This window comes from Chroicocephalus ridibundus, chromosome 9 (genome assembly GCF_963924245.1).
Source record: "Chroicocephalus ridibundus chromosome 9, bChrRid1.1, whole genome shotgun sequence".
Taxonomy (NCBI): Eukaryota; Metazoa; Chordata; class Aves; order Charadriiformes; family Laridae; genus Chroicocephalus; species Chroicocephalus ridibundus.
The window spans coordinates 45,671,309-45,698,278 of record NC_086292.1 but is presented as its reverse complement, the minus strand read 5'-3'; the positions used below and the strand labels follow the sequence as shown (position 1 = coordinate 45,698,278).

Here is a 26,970-nt window from a genome sequence, read left to right as displayed (position 1 = left end):
ACTGAAAGCAGTGCTTTATGCCCCAGAGAAGACCAATAGTGCACTACCTCCACCTCTTCATCTTCAGTCTCATTCTCTTTTCCAATGGAGCTTTCTGCCTGAGCTTTGCTCTGAAACCGAAGAGCAGTTCCAGTCTCATGGATGTGTACATTTACACAAGGGTCTTTTCATCCCTGCCAGAATGCTGGCTCAACATTTGGTGCTGGCTTCAGAGTGCAATGTCCATGGAAAAAGCAGGTATACCAGTTTGGAAAAGCAAGACTGGTTTTCCACTGTTGCTCTGTGGCTTTATTTTGCCCTTCAACCATCTGTCTGCACAGGCAACTGTTACTGGGGGAGGAATACCAGCGTGTCTCATTTTCAAAAGCAACAAATACAAACATTTTCTCTTACTGAGCTAATACTGCATTAATCAGAATAGCAGTTAAAGCTATGAATTCTGCAACAATAAAATTACATTTTTCTTACTGCAGATAATATCGCCTCAGAACTGGAGAACTTTATGGGTCTGATCGAGACAGTAACAGGGTATGTGAAGATTCGCCATTCCCATGCGTTAGTCTCCCTGTCTTTCTTGAAGAACCTGCGGTATATTCTGGGAGAGGAACAGGTGGACGGGTGAGTGTTCAGATATTTGTAGATGCAATTTCACTTTAATAGAAAGCCACAGAGAATTAAGTCTCCTGATAAGCATTTATGTACCACTTAAAGAATCCTCTCTTCCACTAATATACAGCGTTTTTCTCCTAATGAACACTCTTGCACAGTCACCGCTCATTTGGATTACTATCCAAATCAGCAGATTAAATTGAGTATATTAAAAGTATTTTTATGGTAACTTTGCTGTTGCTTTTCACTTTAGGTTTTTCTAGGAAGATTCTTTACTTTGATAAAGTGTCTTTGTTCTTTTTGCTCTATTTTATTGAGAAAAGAGCATCTTCAGAAACAATTCGATTTCCTTGCAACTCTTTACCGTTGGCTTTTAGCAGACTTCTGTGGAGAATGTCAGCTGAAAGGAAACCTTGAGCCTTTGCTAACCAGAGATTGAAACTGCAAGTGACCCATCTTGTATGAAATTGTTTGCAAGTTGCAATTGCTTGCAACGACTTGAAATGCTAACATTAAATGAATTGTCTCCTGAGCAGAAAAAACACTGGTCAGGAAAAGTAAAGCTGATGCTCTGAAATGTTTACTGTGGGTTATATGGCTTCTGTAAAGTGTATAATGACACAATGTGTGATACTTTTTGCTGTATGTGACTCCTGTTTTCCTATGGTGGTAAAAGGCAGCTGAGACAAAAGGTTTTATCTCCACAGAACTTGCAGTGCTGAGGTGTGGTGATGGTCCTTCAGCAAACTGCCTTGCTCTTTCTCTTCCTCAATCAAGTAGCCACCCCAAGTTTAAACAAGTGTTCTCTGGGAGAAATAAGTCTGCGTCAGTAATGACAGAACTATTAAATGAAGAATTTTGGGAAATCATATAAGAAAAGGTGGTGGGAGGGTCATGGGAAAGGTTGCTTGTGTCTGATTTATCTGCCCCAACAGGATAAAGTTACAGCATGAGGGATTCTTTGCAACCTCCCTCTTTCTCTCAGGCTAGTCTTTGGTCAGCCTTAAATTCTTAAAATTCCACCATCTGACAGAGCGAGTTAAAGGGCAGCCCTTCATCCTGCACTTGAAAAGCACACTGTCTTTTTTCAGTAAGAACATTGGCTCTACGGAAAAGCTTGTTTCTAATTGCAAATCCTAGAGGCTTGTCATTTTGCCGAGCACAAGGCTCATTCAGCCCACTTACGATGTGGCGTGCTCTCACAGATACTCCAATTATCAATTTGTCTTTTCTTCTCTCTTCCTCTCTCCCGTGCTCTCTTTAAATTTGAGTTTAGCTTTGTGTTTCAAGTGGTAACTATGTTTGTATGTCAGCAAGAAGGGCTGATATGAGGGGAAATGGCAGGTTTTTAAATCGATTTCCCAAATAGAGAAGTAAATGGTGCGGCTTTGAAGAGGAAAATCGGGCTGAGTAGGGGAGGTAAAACAGATACATAGCACAGAGCTACTTGCACTAAAATTCGCCCGTGCTTGGAAATTACTGCAGTTACATACTTTGGGTCAGGGGCAGTCTCTTTGCTTGGAAAACACCTAGCATAATTTAGGCCTTACCACAGTCTAAATAACGTTTCCAAAAATACTAAGATGGAAGTAGGCACCTGGCAAGGAAGAACTGTGCTTGAACTTTGGTGGAGTTACGAACAACGGGGAGTAGGGTCTTAACCTGGGAAGTACCGGCCTGCTGGAACAATAGCTGTTTATGCCAGTGTTGCCTTGGGGGTGAGAGGGAGGTTAACTTAAGATCCGTGACGATGGTTGTTCATTACACAACTGACCCCACCACCACCATCTCTTTTTTTTTTTTTTTTTTTTTTTAATTGAACTGGACTAACAAAACAGTACCTCAGTATTTCTTTCTTCCTTATTCAGTTGCTTGTGCCTGCCTTGGTTATCACAAAAATTGGAAAGTTTAGAGGGAGTTTGTTTGTTTTCAGAGTATTCGTTGTCTCTTTTGAACACCATGTCCATAGTGAATGTTGCTCCCACAGCAAGAAAAAAATTTCCCTTTGCAAATAGGGATCGTGCAATGGAGATGTGCTGCAGGGGTCTCGGTGTCCATTGCAGGGTTTTGATTCTTAGTCTGGCGTTGGCTCTGCCAGGCCCTTCTGCCGGGGTGCTGTGTGTTCGCTGTCATCAGCTGCAGCTGCTGTGTTGATGGATGGCATGTGGGCAGCACTTCTCAAAACATCTCCAGGTTGGGTACTTGGAAAATGAGCAATTTGTGGCCTTCAGGAGCAAGTGAGGAGACAGTGGCTGAGGCACAGTTCCTGTTGTGGTACTGATCGGCTGCTGACGTTGTGTTTCAACTTCTGCAGCAAACTGGGGACAGTTTCTATAAAAGCAAAACAACCCTCCCATTTACTCCATCATTTTGAAGCAGAGGCATCAGTAGCTGTCAGGCTTGTTGGAAGGTGTGAACAGGATCTCTAGCTGTTGTACGGCTCCTCTCTGAAGACTTTACGGTTTGTTTTCCTGGGATCATTATTGTCAGATTACGGTGAATTCAGAGAGTCGGCACAATAGCGGCAAGGCTTGTTCTAGCCAGAACATTTCAATAAAGTGGACGTGCTGTGTGTGAGAGAGTTTTAGGAATGAATAACGCCCTCCAGGCTGGTGGCAAACACAGGTGGTGAGCATGGCTGCAGTGGCAGGCTCCTACGGGGGGAGTGAATGCTCCTCAGCTTCGTTTTGTTTGAGGGGAGTCTCTGAAGATGCTGTTTCTCAGCCATCCATGTGTAAGCGAAATTTCAAAAAGTGAGTTGAGGAGTTTGTACATTGCAGTGTGAGGCTGGGATGGCGGGGGGTGTGTGTGTGGGGGGATGTGTTAAGAAGCTCATCAGTTTACCTTTCTGAACTGGACGAGGAAGCACCGAACTTTAGTATTGGTAAGGTGCATTACTTCCAAATCCATGGGTTAGTATAAAAGCCCCTAGTTTCCTACCCATGTATTTGCCAGTGGAGATGCAATTCTTGGCCAAAGTCAGCTGTTTCTGAGTTGCCTACAATTTACATTAGCAAGATGTGTGCAAGTATCTATTAGAGACAGATATTCTGTTAATAACCTCAGTGGTTCTGTTTGAAGTGCTGGTGGGCAAATGCAAGCAAAAGAATATACCAGCACTAGCAACGTTTTGGAAATTTGATGAAGTTCAGGCTTGTAGAAAAATGGTGAAGAAGGAACCTGTTTAAAGAGAGACTGTCAAATGGAGTATTTTGTTGAGGTATTGTTCTCTGTCGTGGTGCTGTGCTATGTATGTTTGACTGTTGTTGTCAGTTCCTCATCAGGGATCAGGGTCACGCTGTGATACAGGTGTAGAACATATACCATGTTAATAGACAGTTTGTAGCCAACACGTGGCATGTTTTGTGTATGTAAAGCAGTAAGGGTTTTCCTTTTCTCCTGCCTCGTGCTGGTTGATGTCCCAGCTATCTGGTCTAGTGGGATTTTCTGTCTTTCTCGCCATTTGTAGCATTGAGAGATGAATGTCTTCTAGTCTGTATGTCCTGCAGGGTTACTGTCTTGTCCCAGGGTAGTCACCCTGCCATAAACCTCTGCTGCCTGATCGTCTTCAGTAGCCAGCTCATCCCCTGCTCTCATTCACCGTCCTCTGCCACTTCTCATTCCTTTTTTGGTGCAAGTCTCTTGCCTTCACGGATCGTGCCTTGCTCTCTTACTCAGTGTACTTATCTGGTTGTTACCCCTTTCAGGAGCCTTTTGTGTCCTGTACACTATGGAGGGGGATAAAGAATGATTGAAATCTTGTTGAAACATTTTCATCACAGCCATCTCCTTTTGGTTTGGATCTCATGTTCTGCCTCATAGCTTTATGATGGGTGAATGTGCACAGATGTAGCATTGCGCGCAGATAACAGTGCAAAGCAGGGTTTTATTGTATGCAGTCAATAATTAGGTGGCTGTGGGTGCTCTGCAGTTGGGGATGCACATCGTGCTGTGGGAATTCTCTCCTGGGGGTGTGCATGGGTTCTGCAGGTCATCTTGGGGTTTTTTATGGCAAGCCTGGGACCAGATGTGCCTCCTGCTCCTGTTCAGAGGTTTGGCCTGTCCCTCAGGAGCATAATTTCTAGTCATTCCCTTAGTTACTGTCTCGAGGGTTTGATTGACAGTGCGCTTTGTTTTCCTACAGTGAATCTTTCATTCTTTATGTGCTGTCTTCCTTGGCATCGTGATTTTTTTCCAAGGCTGTTAGAGCCAAAGTCTGATATAATCTTTTATAACTGTATTTTTAACGTAAGCCCTAAGTGTGCTCTGGTTGCCCTCTGCACCACCTTTCAAGCCATGCAGCACTGCACCTCCCCTGTGACTGAGACTGTGTATAGCCCTCCCAATGTGCTTTCCCCGGTGCTTTGAATATTGCTAGAATGACTTCCACTAATTTATACTTCCAGTGTAGATATGAACCCTTAGGACCTGTTTGCCTTGCCTCAGATGGCTGCTCCAACTTGTGCAGATGGCTTTACCGTATGAGCCACAGTAACTCCCAGCTCTGGCCCAGTCGCTGTGCAGTTGTGGAAAGCACCGGTGTGTGCTTGATTTGCCTTGTTTATTCACACTCTTGAAAGCTTAGCCACATTGCTTTAATGCAAGAATTATCTCTGGTGTCTAAAGCCTAATTGCCACAGTTGTGAGCAGGAGACAGGCTAGGCTGTTATTAAATATTTCAGATGGTTTCTGTAGTCGTGGAGCCACACCTCTGTTTATTGTGTTCAATCTGAATCCAGTTTTTTGGGTCTTTCCTGAAAAGCTTAGTTGCCATCACTTAATCATGTGGCTAATTATGGTGAAATGCCTTCTTTTTAGCAGTGCACAGGGAGCTGCAGGGATTTTAGTCATCTGTTACAGTGTAATAAGTGTCTCAAACACAGTTTTTTGGTGATGTCTGTCAAATCCCACATGCCAGTTTAGCATCCTTGTTCTGTCCTGGCAAGATGCATTTAAAGCACAAACATGTATGTGCTCCCACGTCTACTGAGCACATTCTCGTCAGCATCTGTCGGAAGTGATACCAGGTATATCGCCTTCATTAGCAATCAAGTCCTGGATAATTGGGAGACAGTTGGAAATAGGAGAAACCACTTCTCTTTCACATTGTTCTGAAAATACTCTCAGCATTTTGGTATGATAGAAGAAACTGCAACCGTGGTCTGCGCAGATTGCAAGCAGGATGCACAGTTTTCACTTCAGGCTGGGTAAGGGAGGAATTAATGTTAAACTTTAAATGACATAGTTGAAGGAAAACGGTAAATGAGTAGTATGTCAGCTTCTGATGAGCCCCATGGTTTGTCTGCCATGTTACCCTTCAGAAACTCTGAGTGTAGTTAAAAGGATTTGTAGAAAGTCTAGTTTATCTAGACTTGGGCTTACCAATGCTAAATGGCTTGCAGAGGTTGCAAGGCTTCATTGTGTTAATAATGGATTCTATGCTGATGTAGTTAACGTTGGTGGGACTCTCCACAGAAGAGTATAATACGTGCTGTGATGATGGATTGGATTGATTTAGGTTCATCAGCTACACAGACCTTTAACTCATTTCCCAATTGCGTGTTCCTGCTGCTACTATCCCAAAACGTCAGTGTCTTTGCAGGCGTTGTCTTGCTGCTGATGCAGAGCCTGTAATCTTGCTTTTGCTGCATCTGGGTTTTTTTGCCAATTCAGCACAATTGAGTGGTACCAGGAATTTCTTAATATATAATAGGATTTACACTCACAATTTTGCATGTAGTATCTGTGGAAATAAAAGATGTTCATGTTATTCCGCTGCCGTGTTTAGGGAATGGGCTTGGCACATTCTGCTGCCTGTATAGTTAGTTCTGTGCTTTGAAGTGTGGGTCCTGTGCTGTGCAGTCAGTGCAACTGTTTACAGTCAGGTTTTGATGTATAGGCGTGACTGTACTTGGCACAACGTAGGAAATCTTCATTGGGCCGAGAGGTAAACTAAGAGGCAAGGAAACCTCACTGTGCAAACTCTTACAGTTGCTTTTGTACACATAAGCAAGACATCTGTGTTCACGATTTTATTTTATTGTCAGAACCTCACTGTGCTTTTCTTCCCATAACGTATGTGAGGTTATTGCTTCCCGTTTGCCGCAAAATGGAAAATCCAGTGTAGAGACCTGCTGTTCAGAGGACGTGGATTTATATTCCTCATAGCAGCTTCTATGGAATTATTAAAACACATGTTGGAGTGGGCTTTACATGGTGTGGTGTCAGCCTTGGAGTCCTGTGTTATAGTCATTTCCCTGCCCTCTGACTGAAGTGAACATTTAGGGAAAACTTGCTCCGTGCGAGAGAAGAAAATCTTTTACTCTGCTGAAGACCAATTTAAAGTAATAAGAGGAAACACCAAGTTTTTTAAAGTTGGTTAAAACTTTAAGTGTTAAAACACAAGTGTTTTAAAGTTTGCTTATGTTAAGGTATTCTTGGTTGGAATTGGCTATGAATTAAAACTAATGTTTTTCCTTCAAAAATTTCTTTCTAGGAATTATTCCTTCTACGTGCTTGACAACCACAATCTTCAGCAGCTGTGGGACTGGAACCATCATAATTTGACGATCAAGGAGGGAAAAATGTACTTTGCATTTAATCCTAAACTGTGCGTTTCTGAGATTTACCGCATGGAGGAAGTTTCAGGAACCAAGGGACGACAGAGCAAAGGAGATATAAATCCAAGGAACAATGGGGAGAGAGCCTCTTGTAAGTATACAAACAACAACAAAAGATCTTGAGGCAAACTGCATAGGAGGGGGTCACCAAAAAAACCGCCAACACACTGCCAGGTTGTTGACCATTACAATATTTGGGGTTTAGAAATTAGAATAGGCTTTCAGGTTTTCTACTTGTTCAGTTTTTGAAATGTAGCTGTGAAAGTACGTTCACTTGTGTGGAAAATGATGTGGTTACACAGTCACTATCTCATCTGGAAAAGCCATTTGATGAAGACGACTGCTTTCCACATACCCTTTTTTTGTGACAGCAGCATCATATAACAATCGGAACATACCTGGGAAATGAGAAATAAAATCTAGTGTTCTGGTATATCCAACGAGCAGCAGTCTCTGTTTCCTTTGCAAATGTACATCATTATAGCTATTTTCCTTGCTCAGATACCTACTCTTTCTTGATAATGAGGCTGCTGAATAACAACTCCACAGACACCAACACAGTTTCTGTTTATGTTCAAGCTTCTTTTCACCTCCTGCCGAATATTGTACCTTGTTGCTAGAAATGCTTGTTGTAAATGCAATTATCTGTGCTTTGTTTCCAAATTATTTACTTCTGAGTTGAGAACAGGCTTTAGTGTTCTACAGTGTTCCTAAACTTCAGTGTCTCTGCATTTCATTTTGGATTCTGCAATGGTCAAAGTTATTGGAAAATCCTCTTTTGGCTTCGGTGATCTTCACATCAGGTCTCCAGGTGTAACCAACACATCTAAAAGCAATCTCTCATCTAGGAATTGAGATGGAGAGAATGCTTACAAATTTGACCTCAAACTCTTAGAACTGACAACACATTTTTCTTTGGTCTTTTTGTGGTGTTCTTGGAGCTGAGTAAATTAAAATGGATCTTGTGTGTAAGTCAAGTCCCCTTGTTCTGGATGGTGTTTACAAAACTAGGACACGTACTCTGCTGAATGTCTCTTTAGGCATGATGCATAAATGCAGATGGCATAGATCCTTGTTGTAAGCACACTCCATTCTTTGCACATTCAATAGAGCAAAGGCTTGCAGTCCTGGAGGAGTTACAGACACACAGCCAGTCCTTACTACTACTGAGGCTAGTGCCAGCCGCTGCCTGTTTTTTTTTTTAAAAAAAACCATTACAGAAAGCTTTCTGACTCTGAGAAGGGGAAAAGAATCAACAAAAGCTCAACTGCCTTTGAAAAGATAGCACCAATAGTGCCAGTGTACATGAGGGTGAAAACCCCTTTATTTTCAGAGACTTGTATGGAACATTAGAAGCTAACTCACAGTTGACACTTAGAACACAATTTCTCCATCCAAGAATTAAGTTTTTAAAATGCTATTTTGTTTTGGATTGGAAAGCTCAGTGAATTGGTAGTGGGAAGCCATTCATTTCAAAGCTGCCGGCTTCCATCCAGCTCTGTTCAGAAGAGTTGCTGGAAGCTGCTGCCATCAAATGGCTGTGCCGTATATGAACTGAGTTTTGGAGTTCTTGGTCCAGCCTCTCTTGAATAGGATTGTAAACTCCTTTGTCCTTGCCATGTTGTTCACTCCCTAGAAAAACAAATTGTAGCTGTCAAAAGTTGTCCTGGAAAGTGAGAGCACAGAGGCCAGTTGCTGCTCTGTGTATGCATTGGAGTTGGATGATGAATTTAGTGCTTCCAAACCAGTCCTGTGAATAAACAGGACTTCCATTCCTTGCTCAGGGAGAGTCTGAAGTAGTTTTCAAGAGCTTTCTGATGATGCATTAAAAGGAAATCTACTTCAGAAAAAATAATAAGTAGCTCCAACGTATTCTAAAATGCTTGCCAAGGTCACTGCTTACCCCCAAGCACTCAAACGTATTAGGATGAAATAGGAAGCTCCACAAAGACAAAGGCTGTTGTTACACTGTGGCATCATAGGCACTACTTGAAAGACTAATTAGCTAAAACCTAAGAAAGAGCAAAAACTAATAGGTGCTAACTCTGTCATGTCTTGTCTTTTCGTATTGCAGGTGAAAGCCACATTCTGCGTTTTGTTTCCAACACTACGCTTAAGAATCGGATTAAACTAACATGGGAACGGTATCGCCCTCCAGATTACAGAGATCTCATTAGCTTCACTGTTTACTACAAAGAAGCGTAAGTAGATGTCGTCAGAGACTGATTGGGACAGTGCAAGAGATAGTAGACAATTCTATTCTGACTTTTGGTTTACTAGCAAGAAATGTTAGTCATCAAAGTCCTTTGGGTAATTCCTAGTTCATGCAGTTTGCATATCTCATCCAGTTTACGTATTTCATCCTCAAATCCCACTTTTGTTCTAACTCTTTTCTTGGTGGAGCACAAGCCCCCTTTTAAAAAGAGGATTGTTTTGATTAAAGCCTACAAATGAATCCAAATCCATCAGGAAGCTTCAAATTTAGAAAAAAAAAAGAAGAGATGGATGGCTTGGCGGTTCTCAGGTGTCCAATTTGGAGCTCTTCCTAAGTCGTCATGTTTATTGAAATCTTTTCCTTCTCTAGTCGTAGTACTGTCTAGAGAGCATCAGAGATTAGGAGTTTGCCCTATCACTTCAGTGACTTGTCTGCTCAGGGTTTGGAGTTATTCAGATTATCTAGCTTTGGTAGTTTTCTGCATCAGCATCTCTTGATAATGAAGGTGTGGGCAGTTGCTGGAGACATCCTAATTTCTTGGGAGGTGTCTCTGCCATTGCAGGTCCGTGTAGTGTCTCAGATTTAAAATAGTCAGAAATGCAAATCAGGACACTAATAACTCTCCAAGCAGTTTGGAGGTGTGAAAGGGAGGTTCAGAATGCTGGTAATGACATACGGAGCAAGGCTGAGAGATGCAGAGCACAAATTGTTAACGTCCAGCATCAGTTGAGAAAGAGTATCACTGTGACAGTGTACTGTGATGCAGTAAGCTTAGTCCTGATGAGTCTGTAGTCATTAATAACAAGAATAGTACTTCATACGCTCTTGCACCAGTGTTGCAACTTACGAAAAGTAGAAGTATATGACTATGTAAGTGTGTTTGTGTTGTGTGGAAATAAAAGGGGAAAAAAGCCTGTTGGACTGGTCAAGACCAGTCATGAAAGTTTAGGTTCTTTATGGTAGAAAGCTCAGCCACTATCAGTAACTGTTTGGAGTTGCTTCGGTTTCATATATGGTTAGCTAAAGCCTAAATATGTCTGAAGTATTTCACTGTCTGTTTTGGGTAAGATTCTTGGAGAACCTAGCCCTTATTGCTAGTGCATGAAGATAAGACCCACCGCTAAAGCTGACGTCTCAATGTTGTAGTGCTTGGAAATAAATACGAATTTTATTCTGTTTTACTCTGCTATGGAAAACAAATAAGCTTTATTTGTTTTACTGAGCAACATTGAAGTGAGGCACTGTCATATGACTATTTTTAGGAAAAAATAAATATTTTGTACTAATTGTTTATTTTATTGTTTCAGACCATTTAAAAATGTGACAGAATACGATGGGCAAGATGCATGTGGCTCCAATAGCTGGAACATGGTCGATGTTGACCTGCCACCGAACAAAGAGAACAATCCTGGAATTCTACTGCAGGGATTGAAACCTTGGACTCAATACGCCATTTATGTCAAGGCTGTTACCCTCACGATGATGGAAAACCATCATATTCATGGAGCAAAAAGTGAAATTGTGTATATACGAACCAATGCTGCAGGTGAGACCTGGGCTCTTGGGTAAGAGGTAGATATAACGCTGCAGGTATGCTTATTCTATTATTATGCAAGTTCTGCTGTTAACACAGAAACTACATTTATGTGCACATGATGTGCATAATGCTAAAAAGTTTCAGTAACTATGAAAGCAGCATTAAGATGTGAATTAAAACTGTGGTTGTTCAAGCGTTATTTTCATTGAGAACCATGGGGATTTTTTGGAGTTAAGATTTCAGACGTTGTGCCATTGGTAAAGGTAAATTTTAAGTACAAATTCGGATAAGGACTGTAGATGGTTACAGTTGAACCCTTAATAACCATTGTTAGTGGGGCGTAAGTAGGAAATCTTTCCTTCGAAATAGGATGCTGTTTTTTCTTGCTGTATGGAAATGGATTGGGATTCACTTTGAAAGCTTACATCGGAATATGTTGTAGAATGCTCTAGGTTTAAATGCCGCCTTTTTCTTTTTTCCCCTCCAGTGCCATCCATTCCCTTGGATGTTATTTCAGCATCCAACTCCTCATCCCAGCTGATTGTGAAATGGAATCCTCCCTCTCTTCCCAATGGCAACCTCTCATATTACATCGTACGCTGGCAGCAGCAACCTCAGGACAGTTACCTTTACAGACACAATTACTGCTCCAAAGGTAGGAAAAGGAGACATGGTTGTGTTGAAATGCCAGTGCACGTTATTTACAAGAGTTAAAGCCTACGCCCTGCTTCACAACGCTTATGTGAATAGCAGCAAGTAGAAGGGAATGGGCAAACATGGATTGTTGCTGTATTCATAATAGAGAAGAGAAATGAGCCGCCTCTGTTCTTTTCTTTTAAGATAAAGTCCCAATTCGAAGGTATGCTGATGGGACCATTGATACAGAAGAAGCTACTGAACCCACCAAGCCAGAGGGCTGTGGGGGAGAAAAAGGACCTTGTTGTGCTTGTCCCAAGACAGAGGCAGAAAAACAGGCTGAGAAGGAGGAAGCAGAGTACCGGAAAGTCTTTGAGAACTTCCTTCACAACTCCATCTTCGTCCCCAGGTAATGGATTTTGGACACTTTCTCTTTGCAAGTAGGGCTAATAATTTTCATTTTTTAACATTTCCTAGAGCTCAGGCTTCCTGGATGTGAAAGTGTGTGTGTAGATAACACCTGAAACGCATAAACATTGCCCTTCCTTTTGTGAGACAATCTGCAGCCTTACTTTGCAGTATCTCTTACTCACTAATTGTCATCTCTTTCTCTGGATTTTATCTAATAGTAAGGGTTCTTACCTGTATTGTTCAAGGACTTCAGTGATGGTTTCTTTTCAGAGTCAAGAGTCACTGGAGGAGCTCTTTGTCTATAAGGGTTTTGGAGATGAGCAACGTGTGGCAGACAAAGGGTTTCAGATGTGATCTTTTTCTAAATAGCCATTTAAGTGCTTGTGTTCTAATCTGAAGATTTATTTGCCTTTGAAATTGAGGGCGTAGTCACCTCGCGGAACTGAAACTGGTCTTCCTTTCTCACTGCACTAATTGCAAAGGACATATTGGTTTCCTGGGTCTGTGCTGCAGAGAAGTATTAAATATGCCCACGCTTCCATGCTAAACACTACTGCACACATTAAGTGGAATAGTAACGATTTTATGCTGCAACACAGAGTAGATACTACTGAATTAATTGGTGATTTTGATCCTTGAGCTTCCAATTTATCCTTCATGTAAGCTGTTCTTATTTCAGATAATTGGATCCTGGGGCCTAGCACACATTGTATAGCTGCTACGTTACAGTCTTTAAACAATCAGATTCCAATCGTGTGTGTTATCTCATTGTCTTTGGCAGGTGAAATTTATGGTCAAGTCCTGTGCTTGAGAACCCGAAAATGGGGCTTTGCTGCTCATTGAAACTGGTTTATTTCACTCTCCATTGTGATTTTTGGACTTTTATTCAAGGATGTGTTGGAGTGGCTTGTTTGGGGTTGGGACTGTGGTGTGTCCAGAGCTTCTTTGCTTTGTCCAAAAAATGAGGACCTAAATGCTGCCTCTCTTTGGAAATGCTAAGTATCGTATCTCAGCTGTGTCTGGGTCACGTTTAGCATCTGTGGTTGAACTTGTGCTGTGATTCCCTACTGGGGATGAGAACCAGCAGCCAAGATGGTACAGAGAAGTAACAGCCACCATGGCTGGCTGGCATGTGATTCCTGAGCAATGTGAAATCTTGTTAAGTGCAATCTGATTTTGGACTTTATGAAATAGCACAGCAAGGAGTTCTGAAAGGCATGTGTCAGGTCTGAACCACTTGAAAAAAGAATTTTTTAATTTCACCAAAGCTTTGTCATTTAAAATGTGTTATCTTCTCCCAAATTTTTTTTTGCATTTCCCCTCCCCTCCCCCCCCCCCCAAAGGAAACTCATCAAACCTTGAACTCAGACAGTAACAAATAAACTGACCAGTTCACAAAGAATTTCCTGAAAGCTTGACCATTTCCCATTTTTCTTAACTTAATGTCATAAGGGTGTGTTTTGTAACAGTTTTGTAGCAGATAAGGTACAATGCTCAGAAATAGCTGCATAGCTGAGCAACTTTATGGAGACTGTATGTCAGGAAAATTAAAGATTACGAGCTAGTGAGACATTTACATGGTACAAATCTAAGCAGCTCGTTACTGCTGCTGATGTCTATTTTTTTTTAACTTTTTCCCAAGGGACAAGTTAATTAATGTGTTAATGCAAGCCTCAGTAGTAGTGTTTCCAGTGTTCTACCTGTCTCCAGGATATTATGAAAGAGATGCAGCATGTAATACAGCATGAAAATATTTGGCTGGGTGTTTTTAAGGCTGTTGAAAAAGCCTGTTGATCTAATCTTGTGTGCAACTTCTGGATGACCCCATGCGTGTTACTGCGGTGGTGAGGTAGACTTCAAACATTAGGACTCCGGTTAGTCTTCAAGAGGCGCTCACAACCGTGGGAGGATGAGTTATTCTTCAAGTTTTTTGGTTCTCTAATGAGCAGGATGAGATGGGCTCTGTGCATACTAGAAAGTATCTGAGAAGTAACATTAAAATTGCCATGAAGTATGAGAACGGTATGAGAATAGTTAGTTAAATGACCCACATTTTTTTTTCTTCTTTTTAATTTCAATTTGATTTAATTTTTTATAGTGTTACTTTTAATTTTTTTTCTTACATTTTTCTTCCTTCCTCTCCTTTAACAGAATAGATGAATTTTCATATTTTTATCTCTAGACTTATTTCCTTGGATGCTTGTTTTTTGTCTTTATCTGTGCCTTTCACAAAAGCAGGAAGCTGCTTGACCGAGAAGCAATGGTGTCAAATCTCTTGATGCTTTAATCACGTTTGCCTTGTGGCTGTCCTGCAGGTCTTTTTCTCTTCCTCATATGGCTGTAGTTCTCACCAGCAAGTTTTGTGTTGCTTTCTCTTTATCTTTTTCCCCAAAGGCAAGGTAGCACTGTAGTCGTTCTCTCCATCCCCCCACATACCACCAAAGAGTTGAAACTTTGTGCATCCCATAAAAACAGTGATAGATAGTGTTTTGCCTTTTGGGATCTTGCATTGGCGTGTGCTTTTGTGGCTGATTGAAAATGGACTTTTTATTCTCACTACTTTTATCACAAAATCTGTACAACTGTTCATCAGTTCAGTGCTAGGCATCCCATGTGCTTTTAGCGGTTCAAAAGTTTTCTTTCCACTGAGTTAAAGCAGTAAATGAACCCTAAGCAAGGTGAGTAGGTTTAGTAACTTCATAAACAGCAGTATAGAGGAGGCACAAGTGCTTACATCTCCTGTGAAACTCCCTCATACCCCACTGACAAGTTAAGACATTTGTTTATATGTTGCTTAAAACAATTTCTTGGTAACTTAGGAAGTTTTTTGCTTGTCTTCATTTATTTCTGTGCTGTGGATTATATGGCATCTGAGAGTGTCAAAATGACTACTTAAGACATAGTAAAAGCATTTTGGAAAATTTTGTAGTGAACTCCTTAAAAAAAAATAAAAAAATACTAATTTCATCCAACCTCTGCCAGAAGATTTCCAAACCAAGTCAGCCTGGTTTTGGCTCTCTTTGCATCATGCTGTTTTGTGGCTGAATGTACTAAGACAGTATATTTGACAGTGAATTAACTTCTCCTGTTGAGTCATCTTTCTTCCTGTTGTGTGTTTGAGGGAGGCCTTATTTGCCTGATCTGTAACTCGCTCCCTGATAGAAATGTGTTAGACTTCACCTTTGTCCTTGATAACCGTTGCACTGACCAGGTGCTAAACAGGCACTGACTAAGGGATTTCAGGCGGGATAGGATTCAAGCCAAAACGGGTTTTGTAGCGTGACTCTTCTTACGTTGTTCTTTAACTCCCCTGGTGCATTGCTTTCCAGGTGTCAGCAGTCCTGCAAATGCCGGAGACTAGGAGAGCAGGAGCTGGAAAAGCCAGCTTGCCTGCTGTAGTTAGTGCTCCTGTACAAAACAGCCTTGGATCTGACACAAGAGCATGCGACAAGTCTGATGTGTAGCATTCACATGTTGGTTAGCTAATACCATCCGAATGTCTATAAAAGTATGTTCATATTGATGCTTGTACTGATGCTCAAGCTTGTCCGCTACAGCAGTTTCTTAGGCTTGAGAAAGTAGTAGTGTTGCTGAAAATCCTCGGGTTCTTAACTCTGCATAACTTTCATGCAGATGCCCGGAGGCAAAGCAAAGTTGGTCAGTGAACTCTTTGCCATACACAATGTTAGTGCTGTGTTTTCTCGTTTAGGAAGATTGTTCCTTTGCAGAGCTCTTGTTTGGATGAGAGAAGTAGACGCACACAAATTACCACACGGTAGTGGTGGTTAACGTTCATGGTTTTCAGCTGCCTTCCAAGGTTTCTTTTCTAAGCGCAATACGTTCAAAGTTCTGTAATTTCATTGCAACTGAGAAGGAAGTTAAGCCTACTGAGAGTTAGCTTTGCTAATCCAGCAAACTTCAAAACAGTTTTTTCCCTAGCCTTTTCAACCTTTAACATCTGATTTTTATTTTAAGCGTCAACATCACTGTCATTAAATACAAATCTAGGTTGTTTATTGAATAATAGTGAAGCCGTTTCTGCTGTTCGGTTTACTGTATGAGGTCAGAAGTTTGCACATTTATCTTGGAGCTCAGTGTGAGCTTCAGAGTTTTGGTTGGTATCTGACCAAAAGAGAGAGTAATAGGATGTGCTGACATGCTGCAGGTTCTGATGAAGAGAAAGCTTTCGTCTTTGTTTTGCAGTTCCCTTTATTTAGCTTTTTTAATAGCAGAGTTACATATTATACTGGTTTGTTGGGTTTTCTTTCAGAGAGCTGGAGGAAAAGTGGTGTTTCTCTAAAGAGACCTTTGCTATACCTGTCTGTTTGTTCCACAGACCCGATCGGAAGCGGAGGGACGTGTTCCGAATCGCAAATGCCACTTTGGCTACTCGAAACAGGAATGCGACTGGGACAGATCACTTCACCAATGTTTCTGACACAGAGGAGAGTGAGGTGGAATACCCGTTCTTTGAGACCAAAGTGGATGGCAAGGAGAGAACTGTCATCTCCCATCTCCAGCCTTTTACCCTTTACCGCATTGATATTCACAGCTGCAACCATGAAGCTGATACACTTGGCTGTAGCGCTTCCAACTTTGTTTTTGCAAGAACCATGCCTTCAGGTACGCTCTCACAAGTATAAAGGTTTATTTCCTGGAGAGAGAGCAATCTCAGGCAGGACAAAACCCCCAAAACCAGATAGAAAAACATTGGGGTATAATAAAAAAATTGTATGCAAGAAAATGAATTGGACCTATATAAAACTTTGTTACAGTAGTTTAATGTCCTTGACTGGTCTCTTGTGTACTGAGTGATATGTATTGAGTCTCTCCTGTGACCTGGAGAAAGGTAGAAGTGTGTGCGTTGAGTCCCGAGGTCATTGTGAGAGGATCTGTTTCCCAGCGATGCAGGTGAGACCCACAGACAGGGTGGGTTAAAAGGTTTTATTCTCCAGTTCCCTGTATGCTGAATGGAGACGGGGGAACATTTCTCTGCTAATGTTTAGTTTAGCTGTGTTCGCTCTGAACTGTTTGCAGATGTTAGAGTTTTGCTGGTGGGAACGTTTGCCAAATGTTTCTTCTGTCACCGAATGACCATGCATTTGTCCAGCCTGGAAACAGGAAACAAACTGTGTTGTTTTGTGCCCAGTCGCCCGCCTCTAGAGTACTTCAAATAGGAAGCATTGAATGCTGTACTCATGTTTGGGACTTCTACAGATTGTACTTCTTCGGAGAAGAATAGAGATGATTTTAGTGTAAGCTCATATGCATCCAGCAAAGAGCTTCTGACTCCAGCAGATGTCTGGGAATATTTGATGCAGAATGGTAGCAATTTTGTTTTGTTTCGGGAAGGAAAGACTATCATAATCCAGATCCAGCTGTGCCCGCGAAAAAGCAAAAAGTATTGCTTATTTCAAGGAAATAAGGAAAACTGTGAGATCAGGGAAAAGGAAATAAGCGGTCCCAGATTTTTAGCGCGTGGCCCTGAAAATTAAAGGCTGAACAATTCTGCTTTCTTCTAAAGCTAACAACTGTATTTTTGAAAAAGTGACTTTTTTGCTTTGACTGAAGCAGTCTTCATATTCCGGTTAAGGTTTGAGTAAAACACATAAAACTATCAAGAATGAAGTAGAGAGAAAGGAATTTCTGAATTGACTGATGAGACTCCATTTTAAACCGTGACAGATTTCCTAAGACTGGATGTTTTAGGAAGGGGGTGTCAGTGGGTCAGATCTTAAGTGTTTACAGCCGTTTGCAGACACGTTGCTTTTTACAGCCATTTGGTGGCAATAGCTGTGTCTGCACCGTTTCGGTGGAGGGGAGAGTTTGAAAGAAGAACCAGATGCTGATTAACAGGTTGTTAGACACTCAGAGCACAGGGACTACCTCAGAGCCCGTACCTGGTGAAGCTGTATACATTGTACTGTTTTTTCTGGCAATCAGCAGTTCAGACATTGCTCATTTCTCCCAACAGGCCCCTGGCCAGTGCGTTTTGTTCTCTGCATCTTTGAGTAGCGCTTACCGCAATGCTTTGATACCTAAAGAGTAGTATGAACCTTTTGTTTTCCTCTATTTTTGCATAAGGTCCTGTTTCAGTAATAGATTTTCTTCTCACATCACTTGTAAATACTTTACAGAGGGAGCAGATAACATTCCAGGAACGGTAGCATGGGAAGCAAAAGAAGAAAATACCGTCTACTTGAAGTGGTTAGAGCCTACAAATCCAAATGGGCTGATACTAATGTATGAAATCAAATATGGGCAGCATGGAGAGGTGAGGATTTGACATTTCTCTGTTAAGAGTTACTGCTTTTATCTCTAATTTATACACAAAATGGCGTGCTGCACACCAAAGATAGTAATTCTGATTCTGAACACCCAGCACCAACCACCATGGCATTTCTTTGTTCTGTTTAACAGTTTTTGAATTCCACAACTCCTCAAGAATGAAGGAATGTGAAGATATTAACGGGAACTGTAAACTACTTTTTTTCTTTTAGGAGAAGCGGGAATGTATTTCCAGACAGGAATACAAGAAGCTTGGAGGAGCTAAACTAACTCATCTGAACCCCGGAAACTATTCTGCTCGAGTTCAGGCCACTTCATTAGCTGGAAATGGGTCGTGGACTGAGCCAGTCTCTTTCTATGTGCAACCCAAATGTAAGATGAATGTTTGTTGGCTGCGTCAAACCGCGGGACTATTGTCTTTTTAGTAATTCCTGATGTTTACATATGTAACTGGGCATATGAGCCTCTTGCGTGTACTCTAAATACTCATTTGCTGGATGTTTCTTTGGGATTTCTTCTCTGTTCTGTTTTTCGGCAATTTTGACAACCAGGAGATGTATCTGAGGTGTGGTCCTTTTCTTGCACACATTCTCTATACGTGAGAGGGGCACGCAAGTGGTCCGTGTGTAAAACACGCTCCTGTGGCTTCCTATGATGTACAGCTCTGTTGGGAATGTAGTTTTAGCCATAACAACACAGAGTTGGATTCTACAAAACCTGTGACAATAAGGCAAACCTGCTTTAAATTGCAAAATAATACACGAAACAAATAATTTGTTTAGAGGCTGGCAGGTTTTTTTTAAATATGCTTTGTGGTGTGACCTGTTCTGAGTGATGTTTGATAAAGATAACATCCCGATGAAAGGGTGGTCTTGACAATGGGAGTAGTTTATATTTTGAAAGAACGTCACCATAGTGTCCACAAAGACCCTCTCAAGAACTTCTGCATTTAGTTGTAGAACAGATGCACCCACAGGATACTGGAGCTCCCATCTTTTATTCCTTTTTGGTTTTCTAATTGCTGGACTTTGAAGAAGTTGAAGTAAAGAGCAGTGTGTGCATATTCTGAATATAAGTATAAGCAATTGCAAGGTCATCAAAAGGTGGGAAAAAAGGTGAATATGCAAGTGTACAATTACATATTGTTCACTGAGGAATGTAAGTCCTTGGGCATAACTTGTGAAAACAAACCCCAGACAGACACTGTTCTGTACAAAATTAATACTTTGCACTGTCTGTTTTCTTCTTCCGCTCATCTGCAGTCAGGGAGTGTTTCTGAGTACATTTTTCCACATCAGACAAGAAAATGAGTACTTTGATTTCTTCCCTGTATGGAAATATACTGAGTGGGTTTTGAATGTTTCTTTGTTGGCGGAGATTTTATAGAAAGCCTGATACAATTGTTTTCTTGTTGGTTGCAGCAGCAAACTATGGAAACTTCCTGCACTTGATAATTGTGCTCCCTATTGCTTTCCTGCTCATCATTGGGGGATTGCTGATAATGCTGTACGTCTTCAACAAAAAGAGGTGAGTTGTACGTGGTTGTGGGGAATGTTTATTTTCAAATCTGTGCCCATGGAGCAAGTTAGAAATTAAAAAGGGAAACAGCCTTCAGAGGACTCAAGAAGCTAAAGTAGATTCTGTCTTGCTGGTGTTTAAAAAGAGATGGTTTAGAGTTACCAGCGAGCATCTGGCTGCTGCTTGAGATATGAAGAGGCTTTTTATTACAGTATCGTGTTTGAGAGGGAAGAGGACGGGTTGTCAGGAACATATCCAGAGGGACTATGGTGGCAGACGCTGAACCTATATAATCACAAGCTTTGACTGAAATACAGGTCAATATAAATCATGAAAGCTTGTTTCAATTTAGGATAATTTGATTTCTGGCAAATTCTAGAGGTTTTTTGAAGTCTTTACTTCCACTTAAAAAATTACATCCTGGACAGAGCAGTCTAGGGGACTGGTCTATTGATTTGTTTTCCTCAGTTTTGTTTTTTGTAACTAGTGATTTGGTTTTTTTACTTAATTGAAATACATAATGAGAACTTAATAAAAGTCAGTGCAAATGTTCAGCCTTGCAACTTTCTAGATATGGAGGTTTTTTATTACACTCATATAAATTACACTCATTGAGTATCCCATTATTTCCAGCTCTAATTCATTTGTGTGCAGATGATAGCAGCAGTTCTCCTCAAACACTCCAGAAAGGGCTTTGTATCCAGTGAAGTACAATACCTGCTTGGCCTTCCCGTGGGCTCTCCTCAGCGAAATGCCGCATAACTCATCCTTCTTTAAATTGTTGTTCTAGCCCACAAGAATCTTCTGTCTTTGATTTTCTGAGGTCTGACCGACGAGTTTATTTCTACAGCCTGCCTCCTGCAGGAGCTCTCTCACTGCTGAATAAATATGTCTTATTCTGAAAATCACCCCAGTAAAATGCGGGGGGGCGGAGGAGGCAATGTGTGTTGTTTTTTTTAAATAAAACAATAGAAATGCTTATAAAATAGTTGAATGGAATTCCCCATTAAAAACAATCTTGTCCTTTGGTAGATCACTTCTCTCCCACAGCAGAGCAGGTGATGTTAAAGTATGTTCTCAGCCACGGATCTCCCGGGTGCGTGGCCGTACAACTGCCTGCCTTAGAGGAAGGTTACCCAGCAGCTAAGAGTACCTTGTGTTTATGCTTTTCTGGTGCTGATTTGGTATCATGAAGACTGCAGGTTTCCTGGCAAAGCTGTTCTGGGCTGTTTTCCCATTGATTATGTGAAGTAGAATAAGAACTTGGTTTGTCCCCTTTGTCTGAAAAGCTCTCCACATACAGTAAATAGTCCTGTGTCGTTGAGCAAATGGAAAAGCTGTAGAAGAGGTGGTCTGAAATTTACTTGGGTTTAAAGATTAAAAAAGAAAAAAAAAATATTTCAACAGGAACAGTGACAGACTGGGCAATGGAGTACTTTATGCTTCTGTGAACCCCGAGTACTTCAGTGCTTCGGATGGTAAGTGTGGATTTACGCTTCTCATGCTTTTACTGTCATATATTCTGTTTGTGTCTGACTGTGAAAGGTACGAAACTCTAAAAGGGATGTTGTAAAACCGCTTTCTCTCTTCGTTTTATTGGCACAGCCATGGAGTCCCTCATTGATAATACGTAAATGTCGCCTGTCTATTGAAACCAGGGAGTTTTTGAAATGTCTCCTGTAGTTAATTCAGCTGAGGCAACTTTGGATGCATTGGTTTCACTTTCAGGGTACTGTCTACTCATCCAGTGATGTTTTCACTGGAACGAGGAAGAATTCATGAATTCATCATCTTTCACGTTTGCCTTTTTAAGCCCTATTCTGACCTATCGGAACAAACCCACTGCTTGTTTCTATGTAATTCTCATGTGGAAAACAGTAACGCTCACAAAAAACAATACTGTCTCCTCAATTCCCATCCCAATAAAACTCTCCAACAACTTTTCACAGTTACAGAAAGGGAAAAGCAATATTGTGGACTTCCAGACATATCACTTGCAGAAATTCTGTGTTAAAATGAGCACGGATGCTTAATGTAATACATATTTGTTTCTCTTAATATCTGCAGATTTTCTGCAGATAAGCCTGTTTTTCTCCAGCTGGCAAAACAATATTTTAAAGGTAGTTTCTAGTTGACCTAATGTATTTGTGACTGATTTATATGTTTGACGATGACAGTACATAGAAGTAATAGACCGTAGCAGTGTTTAGATCCCAGCTGGTACATTTGTGTTGAGTGCTCTGCTAACAGAGTGAAATAATCGTAGTTCTGAAGTCAGATGTGTGGGTTTGGGGGGGCATCTTTAATTTGTTACAGTTTTGTGTGGATGATAACGCTCGCATGTTTAAATCCAGGAAGTAGAAAATTCTTTTAAAAATTCTTTAAAATTGCTGTTCCTAGAACAGCGTGCGTATTTTTGGTTTTGCTTTCTGTAGGTCTGTATTATTTTCCTGTGCTTCACAATCGCAGGAGGTTGTGCCTGATAATGGTGTAAACGAACTTCCTGCCGGTTCTTGTGTTGGCTGTCCCTGAGCAGCTGAGTGAGCCTGGCAGTCCAGGGGTGCTCAGCTCTGCGTCTCCAGACAGCCCACGTGCTGGGATTGCTGTGGAACGCAGAACCCTGGAAATTCAGCTTTCTGGCTTAAATGAATTGTTTTAAAAAACAATAAAATACGAAAAGCAACCAGGTTACCACTGGAATCCTACTTGCTAGATAATTAATTTATTCCCCCCCTAGAGGTGTGGTTGTCTGTAATGAGTGTGTGCCCATGCTGTACGGATTATGTACACGTGGAGCTCTTCAAGTGCAGGAGGAAGATCAGAACATCAGATGAATTTCCTTGAGGCATCAGTTCTTCTGTTTATGGTTTAGTTTGCTGCTACTTCTGTAGAATTCTTGCCGGAATAGCGTTTCCAAAAGGCCCCAGGAGGCTAATGGGTTTAACCAGAGTGGCAACAGACTCTTTTACTGTTATTTTTGGTAGCGGCACCATTAGGGTTAAAGGTCTGTTGATGTTCATGCTATAATCCTCTATTTTTGCATCCTGTCACTTCACCCACCCAGAGCATGTGACACGACCGTCCCCTCCTTTGGTGACTGATAGGCAGCAGCATCAGTGACTGCTCAGATGTCTTCTTGCCTGAGGCAGTTCTCCCTCCTGGCAGTCACCTTCTGAGATCTCTCTTCTGCCTCAGATCAAAGGCTTGCAGCAGCAGCAGCAAGTTCTGCCTTTACTGGTGCAACAGTGTGTGTGCAAGTGATCAGAATAGTTTCATGCAAAGAGCCTACTAGATCAGAGAGTCTCTTTCCCTCTAGTCGTAACGTCAATCTGTTAATAGAGAATACAGCAGACACTAAACTGATACCGATGATCAAGTGTGTTTGATGCTGTCTGGAAGAATTAGAAAACCAAGGATCCCAAGAAAACCTCAAGCCTCAAGTATTGATTCAAGCCTCTTCCCACCCAGGTTTTGTGCTTTGAGGTTCCTTATTTCTATGCTCTTATGTCAGTACCATAGTGAGGCCACTTTATACATTTCTTTAAGATTTATTTGTGTGCCAAGCATCTGTCTAGCTCTGTATGGGAAAGAACCATTTGCAGACATCATGCAAGGTCTCAGCATTGTGTCTAATGTTTTTTTACAAGTAAAACTGTTAGGGCAGTTGATATCGTAAAGCGGTGGGTGATTGCACCACTTGCAAAAGCGGAACATCATGGCCTGTTCTTTCTCTCCATAGTGTATGTTCCAGACGAATGGGAGGTGCCCCGTGAGAAGATCACCATGTGTCGGGAGCTTGGGCAAGGTTCCTTTGGGATGGTGTACGAGGGAATAGCCAAGGGAGTGGTGAAGGATGAGCCAGAGACCAGGGTGGCCATCAAGACTGTTAATGAGTCTGCAAGCATGCGTGAGAGGATAGAGTTCTTAAATGAGGCCTCGGTGATGAAGGAGTTCAACTGTCACCATGTGGTAAGTCATGAAAATGTGACGAGGCTGTGATTCATACAGGGCACATCTTCACTGACTGAAGCGGGAACTTGGGATTTTAGCTTCAACTCTGCGCAGCTTTATAACATTATTGTGAAACAGGAGTCAGAAAGTGGAACCAAATCTACTTTCAGACCTTTCCCACAGATTCACAGGTGTTTGGGGCTACAATATCGACATGAACTAATTAGCTGTATTTGTAACTGAATGTTTATTTTTCCTCTTCCAGGTTCGGCTGCTTGGTGTTGTTTCTCAGGGCCAGCCTACGCTGGTTATCATGGAGCTGATGACACGTGGGGACCTCAAAAGTTACCTGAGATCATTGAGGCCAGACACAGAGGTGAGTCATGAGTTGCTGGATGTTTTTTTGGTTTTTTTTATTTCTTCAGTTAGAATCATCTTGAACGAAACAGCATCACGTTGGAAGCAGCAGGCAATTAGCCTTTCTTGCCCTCTCCTTAAGCTCTAAGAACAAAACATGAGCTGCTCTGTGATCTGCAACACTTGTTTTCATGAGGTAGCTATTGGAAATAGCCCAGTGCGCTGCATGGAATAGGTCCCTTCTTGGGTTACTGAGTCCTGTTTTTGAGATTTGAATTAAGTCTAATCTAATTTCTCATCAAGATGTTAAACAAAAATTTGGCTAGTTGAAGCTTGCGTTTTGGGATAATTGCTTCTTGTTGCATATCCTGCATGTTGCCTCTGCTGCAAAGTGAAAATCTAGTATCTTAGCTAATATGCATACTCTAATATGTAGGCCATCAGTCTAACGGATAAAATTGCCACATAGGATGCAGGGTCTGAAGGGTGAAGATGACACATAGGTCACTTGCCACTGAAATCATAGTAGACTATGTAGAAAATGAGCTCAGCAGCTTTTGCCCTAGATCTAAAAATTCGGATGTGAATAACTTAAAGGAGCAGAACATGAGCACAACATGTGCACAAGAGAGTGAAGATGGTATAAATGGAGGGTGCTGTGTGTAGCAAGAGCAGATTGCTTAAGTGATTGGATACAGAAAATAATCATACTGACTAAAAGATTCAGGAAAAAATAGTAGGACTATTGACTAAGGTCTTGACTAGCATTTATGATTCATAGTATTTCAGGTTATATTAAACAGTTTCGGTTGAATTCAACGAACTTCATAAAAAGGGACAATGACATTATATAGAAATTACCAAAATGATGAGCTCTGTATTTGGCTTTTCTCTGTTGTATGCTGGTGCTCTCCAAAGCAGTCTGTGGTAGGGCTGTGACTAAATTCCCTGTCTTCCTTGATGGGCAACGTAAAGAGTTGAGCGCAGTCTTCTGAGGACCTTTAGAGGAGACAGGCAGGATACTTCAGTAAGGTGCGGATGGGGGGCTTGCCTGATCACTGGCTTTACCGATAATTTAACTCTTCCTCCTGGGGATTCAACTCACCTTGGTCCTTCTGGTCTTTCTTGGTTTTATCTTCTGGGTTCTGATAGGGGATGTTGCATTTGGGTCTTGGGAGCCTGCAAGTAGTGGGTATGGCTCATTATCTCAACACAAGGTAGCACAGTTTGAAAGCGAAGATGGGACTGGACATGAACACTTCCCATGGAGGGTGGCTAAGGGACAGTTTAATCTCTGGATGGGGATGTGATAAAGTTCAGTGGCTTGATCTCTGTGTGCTTTAGGATCTTTATCATTAGTAGAATCCCGTATAGGGGGCTGTGGTTTTGGGTACTCTGTCAGTGATGGTTATCCAAGGGATGTAAAGCTTAGGCAAATTCACACTGGTTAGAGATGGTGGGACTTCACTGATTGTGTATGAATACCTGAACTCCTTCATCCATGAGATTGAGAATGGCAGAAGCCATATATCCCTGGATGCTAAGGAGTGAATTAGCTTCAGAAGAAATTGTCCCATAACCTTTTTTGCTGTTTACAAACAGAAGTAATTTAAGAGACATCTGGTTATGGAGGACTGGGGAACAGGAAATTAAATCATTTAGCATTTTCTGGTTGTTTGTGATGATGGTAAAACAGTAGAAATCTCTAAAATAAGCCCTCTGCTTTGTATCTCAGAACTTGTGTGGCAGAAGGATAGACATTTAAACTCCATAGTTGTAAGAACATCCTTATACCAAAAAGTCTTTCTGTCTCATATTCCCTAAAATAGAATGACCTGTTATAAAAGAACTATTTGGGAGATCTGTTTGTAACCCAGCGTGATACGGCCATTTTTTGGACTAAGCAGATGCTATGTGTACATAATGATGAGTTTCTGTTTAGCCTGGCTCATAGTATGCTACAGTTTGATGTAGAAGTGGTTACTCTTTTGTTTCCCCCTTACCTGTTTTATCTTAATCTTGCTCAGAGTAATCCTGGCCAGGCGCCTCCAACTCTGAAGAAGATGATTCAGATGGCAGGAGAGATTGCTGATGGGATGGCATACCTCAACGCCAACAAATTTGTTCACAGAGACCTTGCTGCGAGAAACTGCATGGTGGCAGAAGACTTCACAGTGAAAATTGGAGGTGCGCTTTTGTGACTTCTGTACAAATAAAAAACGTCATCCTGAGAAATGGGCACCTTAGAAAGCATTTTAATTTTTTTGAAAGACCTTTTTGAAACTTAGCTGTAGTTTAAATTTCTGCAGGATGAAATGTGTTCCTTATGAAGGCTTGTTATGATTTAAGACCTGTGAGCAGTCAACATGGAGTTGAAACTCTTGGAATACCTCTACTTGCTGTTGTTCCAGTGAGGAAATTGTATAGCGTGTGGGTTTAAAAAGAGGTAGTGAAGCAGTGATTTGAGGTGCAGATGCTGCAGACATCTGGGTGGATGGTGTCGTTTACCACTGGTGTGTCATTCCCTTTGCTGTTAATGCGTGAAAATAATCGCGCCTCCTGGTTATTGATTCAAGAATAAGAATTTTTAGGATTATTTTAAAGCATTATCTGATTTGGAAGAGGAATGTAAGGCTTGACTTCAGCTGGATGCTTTCCAGTCTGAACTGGAGTTCTGCTTTCCAGACAACAGAATGGTTTTTCCTCTGCTCTGCTGTTAGAACGCCACTTTTTTTTCCCTTCACCATCCCTCCAGAGTAGTGCCAGATGAGTTTTTTCAGACCTCTCTCCAGAGAGGGTGATTTTAAGCTTTTGGCTGTTTTTGAGTT

General features: G+C 41.4%; 1 protein-coding gene across 3 annotated transcripts in view; it reads left to right on the top strand.

Annotated features, from left to right (window-relative positions):
• IGF1R (insulin like growth factor 1 receptor) overlaps positions 1–26,970 on the top strand; it is a 196,306-nt gene that overhangs the window by 149,073 nt on the left and 20,263 nt on the right. For 2 of the 3 annotated variants that reach the window (XM_063345371.1, XM_063345370.1), the window contains 14 exons: positions 474–618; positions 7,106–7,320; positions 9,304–9,430; positions 10,752–10,990; positions 11,469–11,636; positions 11,822–12,026; positions 16,365–16,651; positions 18,166–18,302; positions 18,529–18,688; positions 19,738–19,843; positions 21,242–21,312; positions 23,574–23,803; positions 24,051–24,161; positions 26,170–26,329. In XM_063345371.1, the coding sequence (XP_063201441.1) occupies positions 474–618; positions 7,106–7,320; positions 9,304–9,430; positions 10,752–10,990; positions 11,469–11,636; positions 11,822–12,026; positions 16,365–16,651; positions 18,166–18,302; positions 18,529–18,688; positions 19,738–19,843; positions 21,242–21,312; positions 23,574–23,803; positions 24,051–24,161; positions 26,170–26,329 (2,361 nt within the window). The remainder of the gene's footprint in view (positions 1–473; positions 619–7,105; positions 7,321–9,303; positions 9,431–10,751; positions 10,991–11,468; positions 11,637–11,821; positions 12,027–16,364; positions 16,652–18,165; positions 18,303–18,528; positions 18,689–19,737; positions 19,844–21,241; positions 21,313–23,573; positions 23,804–24,050; positions 24,162–26,169; positions 26,330–26,970) is intronic. The other variant, XM_063345372.1, reaches the window with a different exon arrangement.